The 16866-nt window shown below is 43.6% G+C and overlaps 1 protein-coding gene across 2 annotated transcripts; it reads right to left on the reverse strand.

Moving 5' to 3' along the window:
• Positions 1 to 43: 43 nt before the first annotated feature.
• Positions 44 to 12837, reverse strand: LOC115540199 (mitochondrial calcium uniporter dominant negative subunit beta). Of its 2 annotated transcripts, none has more exons than XM_030351291.1 (8): positions 12751 to 12837; positions 3606 to 3678; positions 3337 to 3507; positions 2762 to 2866; positions 2075 to 2241; positions 1257 to 1460; positions 520 to 636; positions 44 to 404 (listed from the first exon to the last, which is right to left on the reverse strand). In XM_030351291.1, the coding sequence occupies exons 1-8, from the start codon at positions 12820 to 12822 to the stop codon at positions 327 to 329; spliced, it is 987 nt and encodes a 328-aa protein (XP_030207151.1). In that variant the 5' UTR covers positions 12823 to 12837; the 3' UTR covers positions 44 to 326. The 2 variants fall into 2 exon arrangements, with proteins under 2 accessions (XP_030207151.1, XP_030207150.1); XM_030351290.1 differs by lacking the exon at positions 12751 to 12837 and adding an exon at positions 11046 to 11570.
• Between the last annotated feature and the right edge of the window lie 4029 nt (positions 12838 to 16866).

Raw genomic sequence — 16866 nt, forward strand, 5'->3', positions numbered from 1 at the left:
GTTTGAAAGATCACTGAGGTAAAAAATAAACTATGAAACCACCGATGACTCAGCAATTTATTGTGTATAGCATTCAACAAAAATAACTAAACAAATTTTGTATGCGAATGCCCAAAATGACTACAGAAGAGTAGGGACGTTGAAGTATTTATTCCAATATTCTCAGACAGATCGTCTCTGGGTACACTTACCACCTTGAGATTGTGACAAACACAGTAAGATTTACAGTTGTAGTAAAAGGCACCATTATCAAAATAAATCTGAACAAATATAGGAGTGTTCTCATATCTCGAGTGTGTCTGTATGCGTGTGAGTGATTTTATTCTTTATGGCTTGGGTTGGATCTGCTGGATTGGCAGCTGAAGTTGAGTTGAACTCTGTAAACGTTTCAGATCTTCCTGAACCTTGAAGCCAGCAAGAAAAAAAGATATGCAGCATTAGTATCATAAGACGGCATCATTATATGGATGGCTTTCTTTCTGCATCGGATCACACTAAAGAGAGTGTTGAGCCACACACCTGGGTCAGCTCATCCCTCAGGCCGTTGTACTGTTCGACGTTGAAGCTCCTCTTCTTGGCACCTTTGTAGAAGTAATTCAGGAATTGTCTGTCTTTGGCAGCTGGGTAAATGTAATCCTGAAGAAATAATAGGAAGGCTGTTAATCTGAGCAGAAAAGTGAAAACAAGAAATAAAATGATAAAATATTAAAGTTGGAGTAAGAGTAGGCTTAGGTCAAATGCGATCCATTTCAGATTAGTTTATACCGTCGTTGATAGATGATGGCCAATGAAATGATTGTAACAGCTTGCATGGTGCTAAAGGCAGTGTGCCTTTAGTGTTGCGTTACTTTGCGTTTTTTAAAGAATGAAACACACTTTTAAATTAAGTCATTCAGGTGCTTTTAGCTGAGGAGAGATTTAGGTTAATTTAAGATGCAAGTCACTAGGGGCCGGTAGAGGTTATTGCATCTTGCACAATGGATGCCTTCAGGTCAGACAGTGGACCGAACCCAGTGCCTTTCAGCGAAAACCCTAACCACTAGACTACCCTGCCCCTCTGAACTAGAGAACCAGTTAATGCAGTCTGCTAAAGCCCAAACAAATTAATTATTGAAATTAAAGGATCATGATTGTACTGGGGATGTATTACTTCAGTCGCATCACATAGGACCAAAGTCTATTGTGGACGCGGAAATCTAAAAACAGTATATGCCGCCTGTGCCGACCCATTCGGGCTCTCGGGCTTAAAGGTTCACCTGGTTGGCGAGGACGCAATAGGCGAAGATCCCCAGGCTGGTGCCGTAGGTGATGAAGTAGGTGACGGGCTCCATGACGTCCCAGGAGTACACCCACCAGGTGAGCCAGGCCAGCGCCCCGCCCTGCACCGACAGCAGGGCCATGCCCCCCCACAGGGCCCTGGAGGACTGGGACTCGGCCTTGAGGGCCAGTTCAGCCTTCACCTGAATGGTCAGGAATACATGGTTGTAAGCAGGGATCTCGATCTCGTTTTCAATGGAATCCGTGTGCAAAGTATCGAACCAACGTGGACTCGTAATGAGACTCTGAAGCACAAGTAGTTGTGCATGGTGAAATTCCCCACATACTTCTGCTTATTGACCACAAAAGGAAAGGTTTTCGGTTTGGTTCTGAGTGCAAGGCTTAATGGTCGTTTTCTTAAGAAATACAACAGTGCTATTTATAGATGCTTCCTGTTTCATGGTCAACTAAACTTCTCTAAAAGATCGATTTTGGGAATCATCAATAAAAAAAAAATTAAGATATAATTGTTTTAGTATATACTACACGTGAAATAAACAAGATAACACTTTTTACCAGGATTCATTTGTTATTATTCAGTTTATTTGTTTTTGTTTGCGTGACGAAACGGCCGTCACGCACGCTGAAAATAATATCCTGAGATCTCAATCATGGGATATTGCCCAATATCCTGAGAAAGCGAACCAATCAAATTGCGCCATCTTAGGAGGTTCACGTGTAGCATATACTAATAGCTATTATTTGAACCTAATATGTTGGAAATGGCCTAGTTTGCATTAGTGGGGGAGCGGCCTACCGTCTCCAGGGGGGACAGCTGCTGCTTGAGGCTGTCCAGGCGCTCCAGCAGGTGCCTCTCCTGCAGGACGTGGTGGTCGGGGAGGTGCAGGGCCGTGTGCAGGAGGTGCACCACGTGCTTCACGTCCCCCATCTCCATGGCGTGCTCGCGGCGGCCCCCGTTGGCTCCTGGGGAGGAGGAAGGGGAAGAGGTGGTCTGTAGGGCGGGACTATCACCACAGCCATGGGGGGGCTTATCTCGATCGCCCTAAGCAGGTATGAACTGTATACCAGCGGTTCTCAACCTCATGTATTTCTGAAAAACAGACCCACTGTGAGGGTTATTGCATTGAAATGAATTCAATAATTAGAATTTAGGCTTAAAAACAATCCTCGGTAACGATAAGTGAATATCTTAATTCCATATACGATGCCAGTCAAAGATGAATGATAATATTGAATTGTCGTTTTAATGTGACTTTTATATAGCCCTGAATTGTATTTGCTCATGTCAAGTCTCTGAGTGCTTGCAAAATTGCTGTATGAATCAAATTTATTATTTAGTTTTGAAGGGTTAGGGTCGTTAATATATCGTTAGAATATACAAATGTTAATGCAGTGGCAGTGGGACAGTTGGGATAACGCACACACTACCACAGTCAGCTGCAGCGGTGTATCAGTTTAGGTGAATCAGCGGGCGTCGCCGTACCTAATGCAGGCGTCTGCACGTGGTAGGACGCGTCGTTGATTACCAGCTGGAAGTCCTTGTCCAGTAGCGCGTCCAGCAGAGTGGTGTTGGCCACGCGCGCTCCGTCTGCAATACCAGGGTCAGGACGGTTTAGATCTGGATTTACCTAATAAACCTCAGGGTGCCATGTCCCGCACGGAGGTTGGTGGACGGTAGTTCTCATGTAACAAAATAATAATAATAATAAAAATAAAATATCAATAAGACACAGAACTACCATTCAAATGCAGAAGTCAGACCTGTGTTCCCATCGAGCGCATCCAATCAAGTGCAAGTTTGTGAGTGGGACATAAGTGGAACTGAGCAAGACGACTTACCTGCTCCTGAATGACACGTATCCTAAACAATTCACTGCGAGACACTTTGGATAAAACTGTCTTTTGAACTACTAAATATCAAGTAAAAAAATGTATTTGCAATTGAACCATCTTTTTTTCTTTATCAACACAAAACCTGTATTATACCTTTTCAATCTAGATTGTGACATTTGTGTCTTATTGTCTTATTGGTTTATCTTATCTTATTGGTTTTCATACCCTTTGAGAAGACGGAGGCGGTCTGTATTCCATGGTCCTCCTTCTGCAGATCAGCGATGAGGTCTCCTACACTCATCAGCATTGGCTTGAGGAAGAATAGACATTTCTCTTTCCTCGAAGGCAATGGCACCTCCAGCACCAGGCGGCCATACCGGTACTTCAAGGACGCATCTAGGAAACAACAGGAGTGATGTTTTGTCTTGAGCCATTGAAAATGACAATTGAAGTGGAACATTTTTATTGACTTTGATGTAGTGACATCGAATTACCACTTGAGGGCGCCGCTGCACTGCAGAAAAAGACCTGATGCCGAGGGAGTAGAAGAGGTTGCCGCTGTGGAATCTAAAAGAGAGGGGAGAGGGCGGTTTAAATCCACTAACTACAGCCGTAGTGAAATAGTTTAAGTTACCTCAGCATGTTTTGCTTGAGTTTTAACATCTACGTTTGATGGTCAAATGTTCTTATAGACATTTAAAAAAATAGTAGTTAGAATAAAACAACACCAGCACCACACCCTAAACAAATTCCGCAATGGTGAACAGAAAATGGTGGAATGAATAGTCAAATCAGTAAGTTATCTGCAAACAGATGGCATGCCTCCCCTATTCTGGCAGCAGATGTATAATACACTTGGCTGAATAATATGCATCTAAATCACAAATAGAAGGATGTCCTTGAATGTTGAGTCTTCCATTTCATATAGTTTTATCAATAACTTCAATTTTAGTTATATAGCACATTTGTTAAAGAAATGCATTAATATAAAACCGAGATTAAATTTAAAGTATAACCACAAAACTGAGATTGAATCTTGTGTTATATTTAGGGGGACTGACTGTAGTAGACCAATGATGACAAGTGATGAAAACATGATTTGAGTAGCTTCCTGAGGCGAGACAGTTCAATTTCCATCATGGAAGTCGTGTGATCCATTGTTAACAGGCTGATTATTCAACCAATTTTAAGTGTGCAGACACAACAAAAATACATCCAGGGTCATTCAAAGCAAACACAATGAGTTATTTGCTCCATTTATTTTTCTTCTTCTTTCTTTTACGGCATGAAGTGCAGCAAATAATCTTGCCCTTGAAATCTAGGTCAATCACCTAGATCATTTGCTACAATTCTTCTCGTATTTCTTCCAGAAACAGATTCCCTGAACCCTTTGGTGTGCCGTGAGATCATTAAGGCCTTTATCAGAACTTAGGGAGATCTTTGTCAGATCTAACTGACTCACTCTTTCACAAACCGTGGTGTTCAGCAGGAAGCGCCGGTTGTCCGATCAACATCACAATAAAAAGAGAGACACAGCCCTGGCGTTCAATCGACCCAGACCGGGAGCCTGCCGTTCCTGTATACCTTTACACACCACTGCTCTTACGATAGGGGGGCTGTCAGTAGGGAAACAAGCACCGTGACTTTCTATACGCTAAGCAAAGGGCAGATAGTCTAGTGGAAAAGGTTATTTCGCCACCCCTCAGTATCAAAAAGGTACTAGGTAGCCTTCCATCCCCACTGCCCGCCGTCCAACTGACCTTTGAGTGAGATGGCTAGCCCCTACCTGCTCTTTACTGACAGTATGTGCTAAATGACTGAATAGCAAAGGCAAGACCTGGGCCGTGTCTGCTGGGCCAGTACACTAATTGAGTGAGCAAAATACCTCTGGATATGGAGGCGCTCAGTTGCTCTAGAACCTGCTTATGTGTCCACAACGCAAGGATACCAAGTTTGTTTCTGACCTGTAATCATGTTAAAAATGATTCCCCAAGATCAACATGTGTCTGTTTTCATTGGCCCACCCATAAGAAGATGCCTGTAAGAAAACGATTCTGATCATGCATCAACATGTTTGGACCTGACAAAAGACAAATAATATGCAGCAGAAACAGTAAGCCCAAATGCACTTCCAGAGTTTCTTCATCTGGGACGATTTCTTCAGGAAATCAAGTGTTAATTATAAAGCCTCCAGAATAAGATTTGGGATAGTAGATCCAGGTGAACCAAGTGATCAAAATGCCAGAGGGATTTTCATGGTTGAGGAACAGCAGACACACCTTCTCAGAAAGCTTATCTGGGTGAAATGGAGGGGAGTAAAGGACCCACGCCCTGTTCAGAGGGAGGGACTATATGAGGCCAGGCCAGACCAAGGTGTTGCTCAACAGATCATTGCAACACTTGCCCTCTTCCCCCTGCAGCCCTCACCTCTGTTCAAAAAGTTCCTCATGTTTTCTCCAGAGATCAATTCGATTTCATTAAAAAAATATATTGATTCGGTTGCACTTTAGCGGAATGCGTTTTCAATTCTTCAGACACTTTTAGTTCAATATTTCTGAACAAAGGTGTACTGGTTGCAGTGGAATAAGTAGTGCAGGATTCACAGATATTATTCTTGAGAGTGGCATTGAGATAGGAGAAGGACTAACCATTTAACATCTAGTTTCACCAGCCATGTTATCCTATATCATGGTTAACAAACATGGTTGAATCGAGAAGTGAACTGGTATCTGGCAGTACCAAACAGATGGTAACAAAGAACGGTCTTAATGGCATACTTCATGCAGCGATGGTTCCCAGGTCGAGCCAATGGTCTCACAGAGAGTGAGGGGGCGGTGGTTGATCAATTATTATTGCTCAGGACTGGCAGTCAGTGTCCAGGTCACTCCCGGATCAATAACAATCAGTAATAATAAGGTCCCCATCACGTAGGCCTGTGGCACTCCCTCAAATGGCCGACCAATCAACAAGCTGGCCGCCTGAACTCATTGAGTCAGCGAGTGAGACAGAGTGAGACGGACTGAGCGCGTGCCAGGGGTGCGCACTGAGAAAATCTGCAGTCCTTGGCACAGTAGGGTGTTAATCACCGGAGAAAACTGCAGGACACACACCGGGCGACAGCCTTTCTGCTGACTGACTGAAAGAGAAACCAAACCCGGAGTGGCTAGGACAATCCGGTAGTCTTTGGTTCCAAGCCTCAATGCCATCAGAGGTATTAATGAGCTACTACACTCTAGCTCCTACCTACTCATTAATGACATTTATCTGAAGTCACTTTGAAATGAAATGAAAGAAACCGTCTGCTAAATGCCACTATAGTAATGGGTATCTATCCTCAGATGATGTTAAAAATGATTCCCCAGAGCCGTCTCCTTTGTTAGGAGACGGCTCTGTGGAGGTCGAGAGAGCTGGACAGAGGCGAGCTGAACTGCCAATCCAACAGATGTTTACAGGAAGTGGCTTTAGATAAAAGCGTCTTCTAAATAAATGTAATGTGTTAAGCAGATTGGAGCAGATACTTGTGCACATCCGCAAGGTTTAAAGCCTTCCTTGTGATCCGGTTAACACCATTGTTAACCGGCACATGCAGGGGCCAGGCCGTTTAATACATGGATGACCCTGGGCAAAGTATACATGCTCAGATGCGCAATATCGTTCGGATGTCTGAAATGTCTAATGGATGTCATTTTACGGTAGAACCTAGAGCATTCAGTCTGTGATGGGGAAATAAACGTGTACTGGCTCTGAAGTCGGGAAGTGCAGTTGTAGAATAGATCAGGAGTAGAACATAGCCGTGCCATGCAGCTCATTGTAGCTACCTTGTCTTACAATCGATAACAGACAGAACCAATCGATAACAGACAGAACCAAAGTGTTTGAGTGTGAGAGAGAGGAATGTAGAGTGGATTTCATTTTATCATGACAGAATGTTATTTGGAATCCGCAAAGTGACGCAAAATAACATCTGTTGTTACATAATGATATATATATTATTTAATAATGTTTCAAATAAATAACTTATGTATGACCACATTTACCAGGTTAACAACAGACGTTGCAGGAAGCCTCATCCCATCCACACACACAACTCTTCAAATAATCACATAAATAGGTCATCACAGAAATAAGGACAACCCCTCATTCAACCCTACCACACACACACACACACATACACACACTTTTAAATAATCCTTTTCGCACACACTAACGCCTCCTTAAAATCACTTTCTACCACACAAATTCCTCATCATCGCAAAAGCCACAAAATTCTAAAACTATGACCACCACACCACACTTTACTAATCACTACCATCACAGAAGCCCTCATCCAATCCACACACAGAGCAGAGGTTCTCATCCAATCAGCCCAGTCCACGCCTCCACACCATGTGCCCTATCAGAGCCCTGTTTCCACATTTATATGGATCTATATTCCTCCAGCTCAAGGTGACCGTCACTCACACACGCATTAATGCACGCACGCCTCCCCTCTGGAAATGAGGCGTCCTCTACAGTACATGATCGCCTCCACTCGATTCTGCTCGTGAAGTAGCAGTATTTCTACCAAATATTATAAACACACACACACACATTTCCATACATGACTTCACCATAGCAGTGTCAGAACAGAACCAAGGTTCAGAGAGAAATGGAACAGTCAGGGGTGAGAGCCAGGCAGCAAGGTGATAAACGACTCTCTGACTGACTGACTTTCCCTCTCTCTCTCTCTCATGAAAGGATGCTTGTGCGTCCCTGTAGGCACCGTTCAGGGCCGTCGTCATCACCCCCCCCATCCCCCAACTCGGCAGCCTTAGTCTCATTACAGCCGCTGTCAGGTCTGAGCTACGACTATAGCCTGAAACACACACACACACCACACACCACACACCACACACCACACACACACACACGGCTGTGTGAAACTTTTATCAGATGACCGTTAAAGCAAGGTCGTGTTGAGGCTAAATATGACTAAATACAGTGGACCGTCTTCACGAGAGAGAGCAATACATAGACAGTATAGAATAAGTATAGAATACTATACACCATTTGTTATTGGCTGGTGCTTCTATCAAAAGAGCGTGAATTCTGATACATGTCATTAAGGAGCAGACATGGGAATAATTTAGATTAATATTTTTCATTTGACCTCATCATTTCCAGCAGGTTACTGATAAATGAGTGATCAATCAATATAATTATCCTTGTTTCAATGATAAAAAATCTAAGCAAATGTCGCATGACCAGACTAACGGCTACATAGAGTAGAGTGAGGCATAGTGAAGTCAGCAGCCTACATTGGAATAAGAGCAGAGAATACATTACTTAATGCTACATAGCCAGTTCTGTCCAGCTCTATCCCAGCAGTCAAACATCACTGCACTCTGCCGGCAGAGAACGCAGAAGGAACTGGCAGTATGTATGTATGTATGTATGCATGTATGCATGTATGCATGTATGCATGTATGTATGTATGTATGTATGTATGTATGTATGTGTATGCATGTATATATGTATGCATGTGTGTATATACATACACACACACACACACACGCATGTGATTTTGTGTGCACGTGTGTGTATGTGTTTGTGTAATCAACAGTCCAAAGGCTAGGTTAATAACATGGGGCTGCTGTCAGGAATGGAGAGACTAAATTACAGCCCATGGGCACAGAGACAAAGAGCAGGGGAGACGGGCGGATCATCACAATGATTTGTACTGAACCATTGGTAATCATGTGCCTAGAAGCTTATGCCCTTTGGAAGGGAAGACATTTACTGGAGAATTGTCGGAAGAAGCCTCTTTTCTGAACTGGCCAGTGAAAGGGCTGTGGTACCCTATGGAGGTACAAAGTAAAGCAGGTACTAGGACACACCATCTGAAAGCAAAGGCACTTTGGACAAGCCGGTCTGACAAGTCCCTGAGAGCTGTGCTGAAGGGTGATCCGGAAGGGGTGGCAACGATGCTGTCTCTGTCTGACAACAGCTCAGGGATTTACACATGCTTTTACTGCAGTGCAGAGAGAGAGGAGAGCCGAGAGAGAGAGAGAGAGAGAGAGTAAGAGAGAGAGAGGGACGGAGGTAGAGGCAGAGAGGGAAGGGAGAGGGAGAGGGAAACGACCCCTTTCAGAACACACAGACAAAAAGGACTAGATACACTTCCCTGCATGTGATTCATACCAGCCGTGCACCCCTAGGAGCCACGAGAAAGGAGCTAGAATAGAAAAGCTGCAGCTAACAGCTGGTGAATGCACGGACCGAACCAGATGGAGAACAGGTCTTACATCTTGTTCTGGGTAAAAATAAAAAGATAACTCATGGATACAGTGACGCCATGCATCCATTCCACAGCATCTTACGTTGCTTGCACCCCCTCTACTGTCCCAGGGACAGACTGCCTCATTAATCACAGCTGCTGTTGCTTATGACTATGTCCATTAGAATATTTGCTCCCCGCCACAGCGAATAAACACCTGAGAATGTTCCAGTATCTTCAAAAAACAACGGTGCTTGCATTTCACGTACAAGCAGGATGTGAGAGGGTGGAGAGTGAGTTTAGATGCAGTTTAGTTTACAAAACCCCTTACCTAAGCGCAAGAGGCTAGGCACTTGGCAGGGGCCCGGGGGGTTTGGGTTTGGGCCCGAAGTTCTAAATGGGGGCTCTGGCTTTTTGGATTAGGGCCCGGGGGATTTGGGTTGGGGCCCAACGGTTTTAGGGTTGGGCAACACTCGCTCATACAATTGAAAAATGCACGTAAACAATGGGACAGAGTGCAACTGAACATCTTTTAGGTAATTGTTCTTCTAAGCCTGTTGTGCTTCCCGATGCATCACAACCCGTGATTCCAGGAACGCTTGGCTTGTCGCTGGTAACCCAAATGGAGCTGACGAGCCGTTGCTCTGAAGCTGCCTTGGTGGTCCTATTGTCCCTGCTGTAGAGAGAGAGACCTCTCATCTCTCTCAACTCGCTCCTTTGGTCCACTGACACAATGTTTTGAGAACCATCCCAGGGCTAGACAGAGCTCCTGTTCCTTCCGGAAGCTGAGTGTGTGCAGGTGCAAAACTCCTAGAAAGAACTCTAATGAAAAGGATTCAAGCTCTCGTGTGTGTGTGTGTGTGTGTGTGTGTGTGTGTGTGTGTGTGTGTGTGTGTGTGTGTGTGTGTGTGTGTGTGTGTGTGTGTGTGTGTGTGTGGTGTGTGTGTGTCCTCATTAAAAAACAGCTGACAGGGTTTCTTATGTTTATGAACAGGAAATCAGGTCACCTGGGAGATGGAAGTAAACATGGCTCTTAGCTACACATACAACCTGATACTGCATTATAATACATCGTCAGACACCATAATCCTGTCTGCAAAGACCCGGAAGTGAAACGAAGGGTGAAAATAATGAACACGGTAGCCTGTCCCATCGATGCATTCTCATGCCAGTTCTGCTCTTGGCTTGCAATAACGCTTGATGCATTTGATGCGAGACGGTTTCTCGTTTCATACCTAACAGAACATGTCTATCGGTATTGCATTTCCCCAACCCCACAATCCCCACAGGGAAAACTGCTTTTAGTTGTGGCTTCAGGGGAAGATCCACATATCCCACAGCAGTTAAACCCCTCACGCTACTCTTCCGCAAATGTGTTCACTCAGTAGCCTATCGCTACATTATTGCATTGCATATCACAATAACAATTAGACGAAAGTGCATATTTCCAACATTGCTTGTGTAGTTATGGAGAAATCCCACACAGGGTTCCTGCTTATAGAAAGATCGGTGTTAGAAAATATAACTTTGTTTGCAATAGAAAAAAGTACGCAGAATATTTTATAAATCCTGAAGAGCTGCTATTGTTTCGAGTTACCCTTCGGACCTTTAAACCAACGTTGAATTGAAGATTGAACTCCAATCTCAACGACAGTTTATATCAATATACTCGACATACCTTGTGAAGTAACGTGGCCGGGCGAGTCGATCTACAAGCCGCATCAAACAGCTTAATACTTCCGAAAAGTCGGCTCCGGACTTTGGAGAACATTTGCGTCGAAGCCATCACTGAATCCCACTACAGTCAATGCGCGTGTCTTTGCATTGTCCGCGGTCGAATAACTATCGAAACTGATCTCAAGAGGTTTCAATGTCCCAGTTTCACGGAAGAGTAGCCTACTCAACGCCCCCGGTTCAGCGGTAAATATCAAAATTGACGAGATGAGAGGGAGACACAGCCCAGAGCGCCCTGGTGGCCAACAGTTCCTCACATTCCTCTTCCTTCACACATAAGACAGCTGCCAACCCTGTTCCCCTTCGTTTATGTCCAGTGTAGATGTGACTGTTAGGGTAACCAAGGAACTGTAGCCTATCGTGATTATGGAGCAGAAAGCCTTATTGAAATGCGTTCTTGGTTATTGTTATGGTTTTTGTTATTATTACTGGGACAGACGCAAGGGATAGGGGTGCGATTCGTACTGACAAGAGAGCGGAAAGGCGTGGAGACTGGAGAGTAGGCGTCCTCCCATTGTACGCGGAACGATAGGGAGGAGCTCTTCGGGAGCGCAGAGAAAAGTTGACGCTCGAACGTTAAGGCCAACGCCCTGTTCAGAGTGACCCAAGTGCAGCGGAATGCGTTCAGCGTTTCGTTTAACAACAATTAGTAGCCAGTGTTGTACAGCCTAGAGTAGCTTTATCAGTGCGGTTAGGTTTATTCCCTTTCCTTAAATAATGACACTTTATTGATTTAATTAATTAATTTATTCTCACATATAGAAAGTAGGCCTCATATAGAATGATACACATTGGTTTACTTGGTGTTTTTACTTAACATTAAGGGTCACGTACTACATATAGTCCTCTTAATATACACAACAGCTCATCTAAAATCTCCTAATTCATTGTGTACTGAAGCAGATTGATATGATATTGATATTGCTTTCAATTGGATAGCACCCATGGGACTGCCTTCTTTGTGCCCCTGCAGACTTGGGGTGTAAACCTCTCATTTTTTATTTATTTATTTATTGATGGACCAGCTGGCTCATGCATGGCTTAGCTGCCACATTCATGCATTTTCCCGGGTCTTATTGATTCTGCCCCTCTTTCACAGGGTGCTCGGGCGGAAAACATACTGCTATAGGTACCCCCCAACGGCCAGGCCAGGGAAAGTGTAATTAACATTACTCCACCGTCCTCTCAGTCCATGGCCCAAATTGCCTTCCTTCTAGCTAGCTCATAAGCTGAGCCCTGCGCCTTGTCCATCAGTTCTCAGGGTTAGGGTTATAGCTCTTTGGACTGACCCATCATTCCTACTTAAGAGACTGTCCACTGGTTATGTGAACCAGCCTTTTAGTTTGGCAGCATGAGAGCCTCCTTCACAGGAGAGCAGGCAGGAGGTAGCCCCAGCCCTATGTTGGCCTGAGGTCCTATGTTGACAGCAAAGCTGGGTTTCTGCAGTCTGACGCATTTTGGAGCGATGCAGGAGTCACTAGGGCAGGCTAATCAGTTATACAGGCTAACTGTGGCTTCCCGTAATCCTGTGGTGACCAGCATCTTATTGACTCCACCAAAGAACCCTTAAAGTGATGCCTATGGCTTCCTGCTGACCTAGTCGGTAAAGTCATCCAGGAATGAATTGGGAAGAGAGTTAAGAAGGTTACCTGAATTGTGGATGACTGCCGGAGATTGACTTGAATCGGATCTTGGCAAGAAGATTGCTGGGTGTTGGGCATGCCTTGAATGCTGGGGTGTGTGGCATTTCACTAAGGTCCCAGGGGATTTATTTAGTATGAGGTGTTCCACCTGCACAGGCGTGCAATAGATGTCGTAAGACACATTTAGTAATTGATGTGTGCAGTGGGTTCCCCCATTGCTTAATGATTTACCTTATTAAAACAGAGCTTACAGCAGTTCTTTGCAATCTGTGTGTAATACGATTTCCGTAATATACACCTGGCTGCTAAAGAATTGGTTTATAATACCAAAGTAACATAAACAGTTCCAGATAGAGGTGTCTCGGATGGTCTGTGACAGGTTTCTTGCACTATTACTGAGTGGAGGGACAACAGCTATAGTTTAGTTTGGTGACTTATAAAACAACCATGGTTTGGAATTAGTGACCAGTAAACCATTTCTGGCACAGAGGTTAGGGTTAGGGATAGCCTACATTACGTATTTTTGGAAAGCTCTTCTGTTCCCTACGTAAACCTACTGCAACTTCTTGTTGAGATGGCTTTCTATCTCTTCTGAAATTAACTGTCGCTGGAGAACATAAACGTAACAGAAAATATCTACTCCAAATAATAGAGACTATGCAAAGGAATTATTATTCAATGAGTTAAAAGTGCTTGCATTTCAATGGATCTGATGCTCTTTGCTTTCATTTGGTAGATGAATAGAGTCAGTCAGGGCGATTTAATAGATGTCTGCGATTATTATGAAATCTGGGGCAATTTGTCTGAAACCTCTCCCTTTGACAGCGATCCAGGATATACTATTCATCTGGCAGATGAAGCGTTGGCCTATACTGAAATCGTGCTAAGCTACACTTTTCCATCTCACTAGGTAATGTTTGCCCAGTTTGTTTCATCCTCTACAAACTCCAATGTCATTGCTCATTTGGGTGATGATTATTGTTTGGATCAATTCTGTTTGGTTTGCCACAATGATGCTAGGATATCACCTTGCATTCAGCTGGGAATAGTTTTCTTTATCTACAATGCTTTTGCTCTATTCATTCACTTGTTATGGTACTTTAAGGGAGATCAAATGGTAAGCTGACCTACTTGCTTTTTGAATATACATTCCAATTTAGAGATATATTAAAAGATGGGCTAGCTTCCCTTCCTTTAAGGGCTGGCGGCCCCATCTCCTTCCATAATGAGCCATAATAAATCAATCAAACTCAATTGTACTTTGTTAGCCCTACATTCACAGTTTCAAAGGGTCTCAAACGAAAAGAAACCATGACAGTACAGAAAAAGGATCAGGGATAGTAAGGACGGTAATAGGTAGGGGAAATGTGAGTTGCAAATACAAAACAAAGAATGGTGGCCCAAAAGCAAACATGTGGCTTCATGGGCTCTGGCTATATATAGGTTGAACCTGTTATGAAGGGTTGTTGTACATCACAGCTAACAATGAATAGCAAATGTACATCTAGCTTGTAAGACGTTTGCATTATTAGTTGATTATATAAATGCCTATGGGAAAGTGAGTGATCAATTATTTTATAGGCCTTGATAGACCTTCTTACTGTAAGAAGCCTACTGCTATAATTTTATATAATCTCTTAAAAATCTATTTTACAATGGTGAAGCTGTTGTGGTTTTGTTTTAGATTGGCTTGAGCATGGACTTGTTCGGTTTATGCATGAATTAGTGAAATACATGGTATTTAGGCCTAATGGTAAATACTCTTGGATATTTGGCTCCATCTTGTGGTAGGCCAAAATCGGATGAGCCTTAAATCACGCGTACAAAAACGGCCGCGCTAATATGCTTTTATAGGTCTCATTAAATAGTACATGAAATTGCTATTTTAAGTGTAATGAAGGGAAAGCTGCTAAACTAATAAGATTGCGACCGTCTGGTTTTTTTTTTCTGCTAGGACATCAAAGGCTTGTGGAAGATATTGGAATGCTCTTTGATTAATTGAAAGACATTGAGGAGAGGAGAGGAGGGAGAGTGGGAGTGAGGGAGGGAGGGGAGTTAACATAAACAGATCAGGACAGAAAAATGATGATGACAGCAACGTAGGCCTCTCAGTACCTGTGAGAGGCAGATCCTGTGATGCCTGTTTTGCGCCATCGGTGTTGTCATTCAACTAACCCCACCATGATCTACTGTCAGTTAAGTTAAGTTTCAAAGTATAAAGTGGTATTTTTATGTAGTATTACACAACTGATTTGGCTTTTCATATTTTAAACATTGTAAAAATGCTGTCATGCCAAGAAAGAGAATGAAAGGAGATGGAGAGAGCAGCCAGTGAGAGCAGCCAGGGGGGGGGGGGGGGGTCAACCTACGGACTTCAGTGAGGGTTTCATTCCGTCTCTACACGGCACCTCTCGACGAGCAGGTGTGCCTGCAGCCAGAGGGGGCGCCAAAATACCTATTCCCCACACAATGTTATGTCGTACTTCATTGATAACCGCTACGCAGCGCATGTGATTTGCCGACCCCCAAAAATATGCCGCCCCGGGCGGCTGCCCGGTTCACCCGTGCCTAAAACCGCCACTGGGTAGGACCTAAACCAATTTACACAATAGGAACTAGCCTACTTTGTTTCCCTTTTGCGACTTTGTATCAGAATCAACCAACGTAACATTTGGAGTCCCACAAGGTTCGATCTTAGGACCCTCTTTATTCAACATCTACATGCTCCCACTAGGGAAAATCATGTAAAATAACAATATTGACCATCATTGCTATGCTGATGAAACGCAAATCTATGTATCGCTATCACCAAATTACTATCGGCCCATAGATCTGATGTGCCAGTGCATTGAGCAAGTGAAAGACGGCATGTGCCGAAATTTCCTTCAACTAAATGAGGACAGAACAGAGATAATTGTATTTGGTGCTAAAACGGAAAGGCTTAAAGTAACCCAACGCCTTCACTCTTTGTCCCTGAAAACCTCAATCAAAGCCAGAAATCTAGGGGTTATCATGGATTCAGATTTACATCTTGACAGTCACATCAAATCAGTTACAAAATCTGCATATTATCACCTTAAAAATGTAGCAAGACTTAGAGGGCTCATGTCCACCGAAGACTAACAAAAACTTGTACATGCCTTTATCACTAGTAATCTTGATTACTGCAATAGTCTCCTTACAGGTCTCCCAAAACAAACTCTGAAGCTTCAGCTTGTTCAGAATCCTACTGCTAGAGTTCTTCTAACAAACACCAATTCTTAAATCGTTACATTGGCTTCCTGTAGGTCAGAGAATTGATTTTAAAATCATGTTGCTAACAAATATAAATCCCTGCATAGTTTAGGCCCAAAATATTTAACTGATATGCTTCCACTACATAAGCCTTCTAGAACACTAAGATCTTCTGAGACCAATCTGTTAATTATCCCCAGAGAGTAAACACAAAATATGGGAAAGCAGGATTGAGTTACTATGCAACAAATAGCTGGAATAAAATCCCTGAGGATTTAAGATTTACCCCAACTCTGAGCACCTTTAAAACAAGACTGAAGACTTTTATGTTTGCTTTAGCTTTCTGCTAAATCTTAAATATATTGCACTTTTTAAAAGGTTTTATAACTTTGCCTTTATTTTCTATTTTATTGCTAAAATGCATATGCAGCTCAGGAAATTCAAGCTGCCAACTTCCATGCTGGTGAATTTCTATACGGCCATCATCGAGTCCATCGTCACCTCCGCCATCATCACCTGGTTCCCCGCTGCAGCGGCCAAGGACAAGGCCAAGCTGCAGCGGGTGATACGCTCGGCGGAGAGGGTGATTGGATGCCCCTTGCCCCCCCTTTGGGCCCTGTTTAACAGCAGGGCTCTGGGGAGGGCCAGGAAGATAATGGCGGACCCAGCTCACCCAGGCCACGGTCTCTTCGCTCCGCTCCCTTCAGGCAGGAGGTTGCGGCCACTAAAGACTCTAAAAACTAGACATTTCGCACAGCTTCTTCCCCACGGCCATCCGACTCCTAAATGCACTGCCCCCCCCCCCCCCTGGTCTGTTGTACCCAATCACGTGAGCTCTCTGCACTTTGGCACTCTATATTTATTATATTATTTATTTACATTTGCAAT

Source organism: Gadus morhua, chromosome 3, assembly GCF_902167405.1.
Source record: "Gadus morhua chromosome 3, gadMor3.0, whole genome shotgun sequence".
NCBI classification, from domain to species: Eukaryota; Metazoa; Chordata; class Actinopteri; order Gadiformes; family Gadidae; genus Gadus; species Gadus morhua.

Bases quoted from the DNA above. Each gene is read 5' to 3' on its own strand.
- LOC115540199 (XM_030351290.1), bottom strand. From the start codon at position 11,153: ATGGCTTCGACGCAAATGTTCTCCAAAGTCCGGAGCCGACTTTTCGGA. The intron at 3,679-11,045 runs GTATGTCGAGTA...CCTCTCTTTTAG, and splicing joins CGGCCACGTTACTTCACAAG to ATTCCACAGCGGCAACCTCT. The intron at 637-1,256 runs GTGAACCTTTAA...TTATTTCTTCAG, and splicing joins ATTGCGTCCTCGCCAACCAG to GATTACATTTACCCAGCTGC.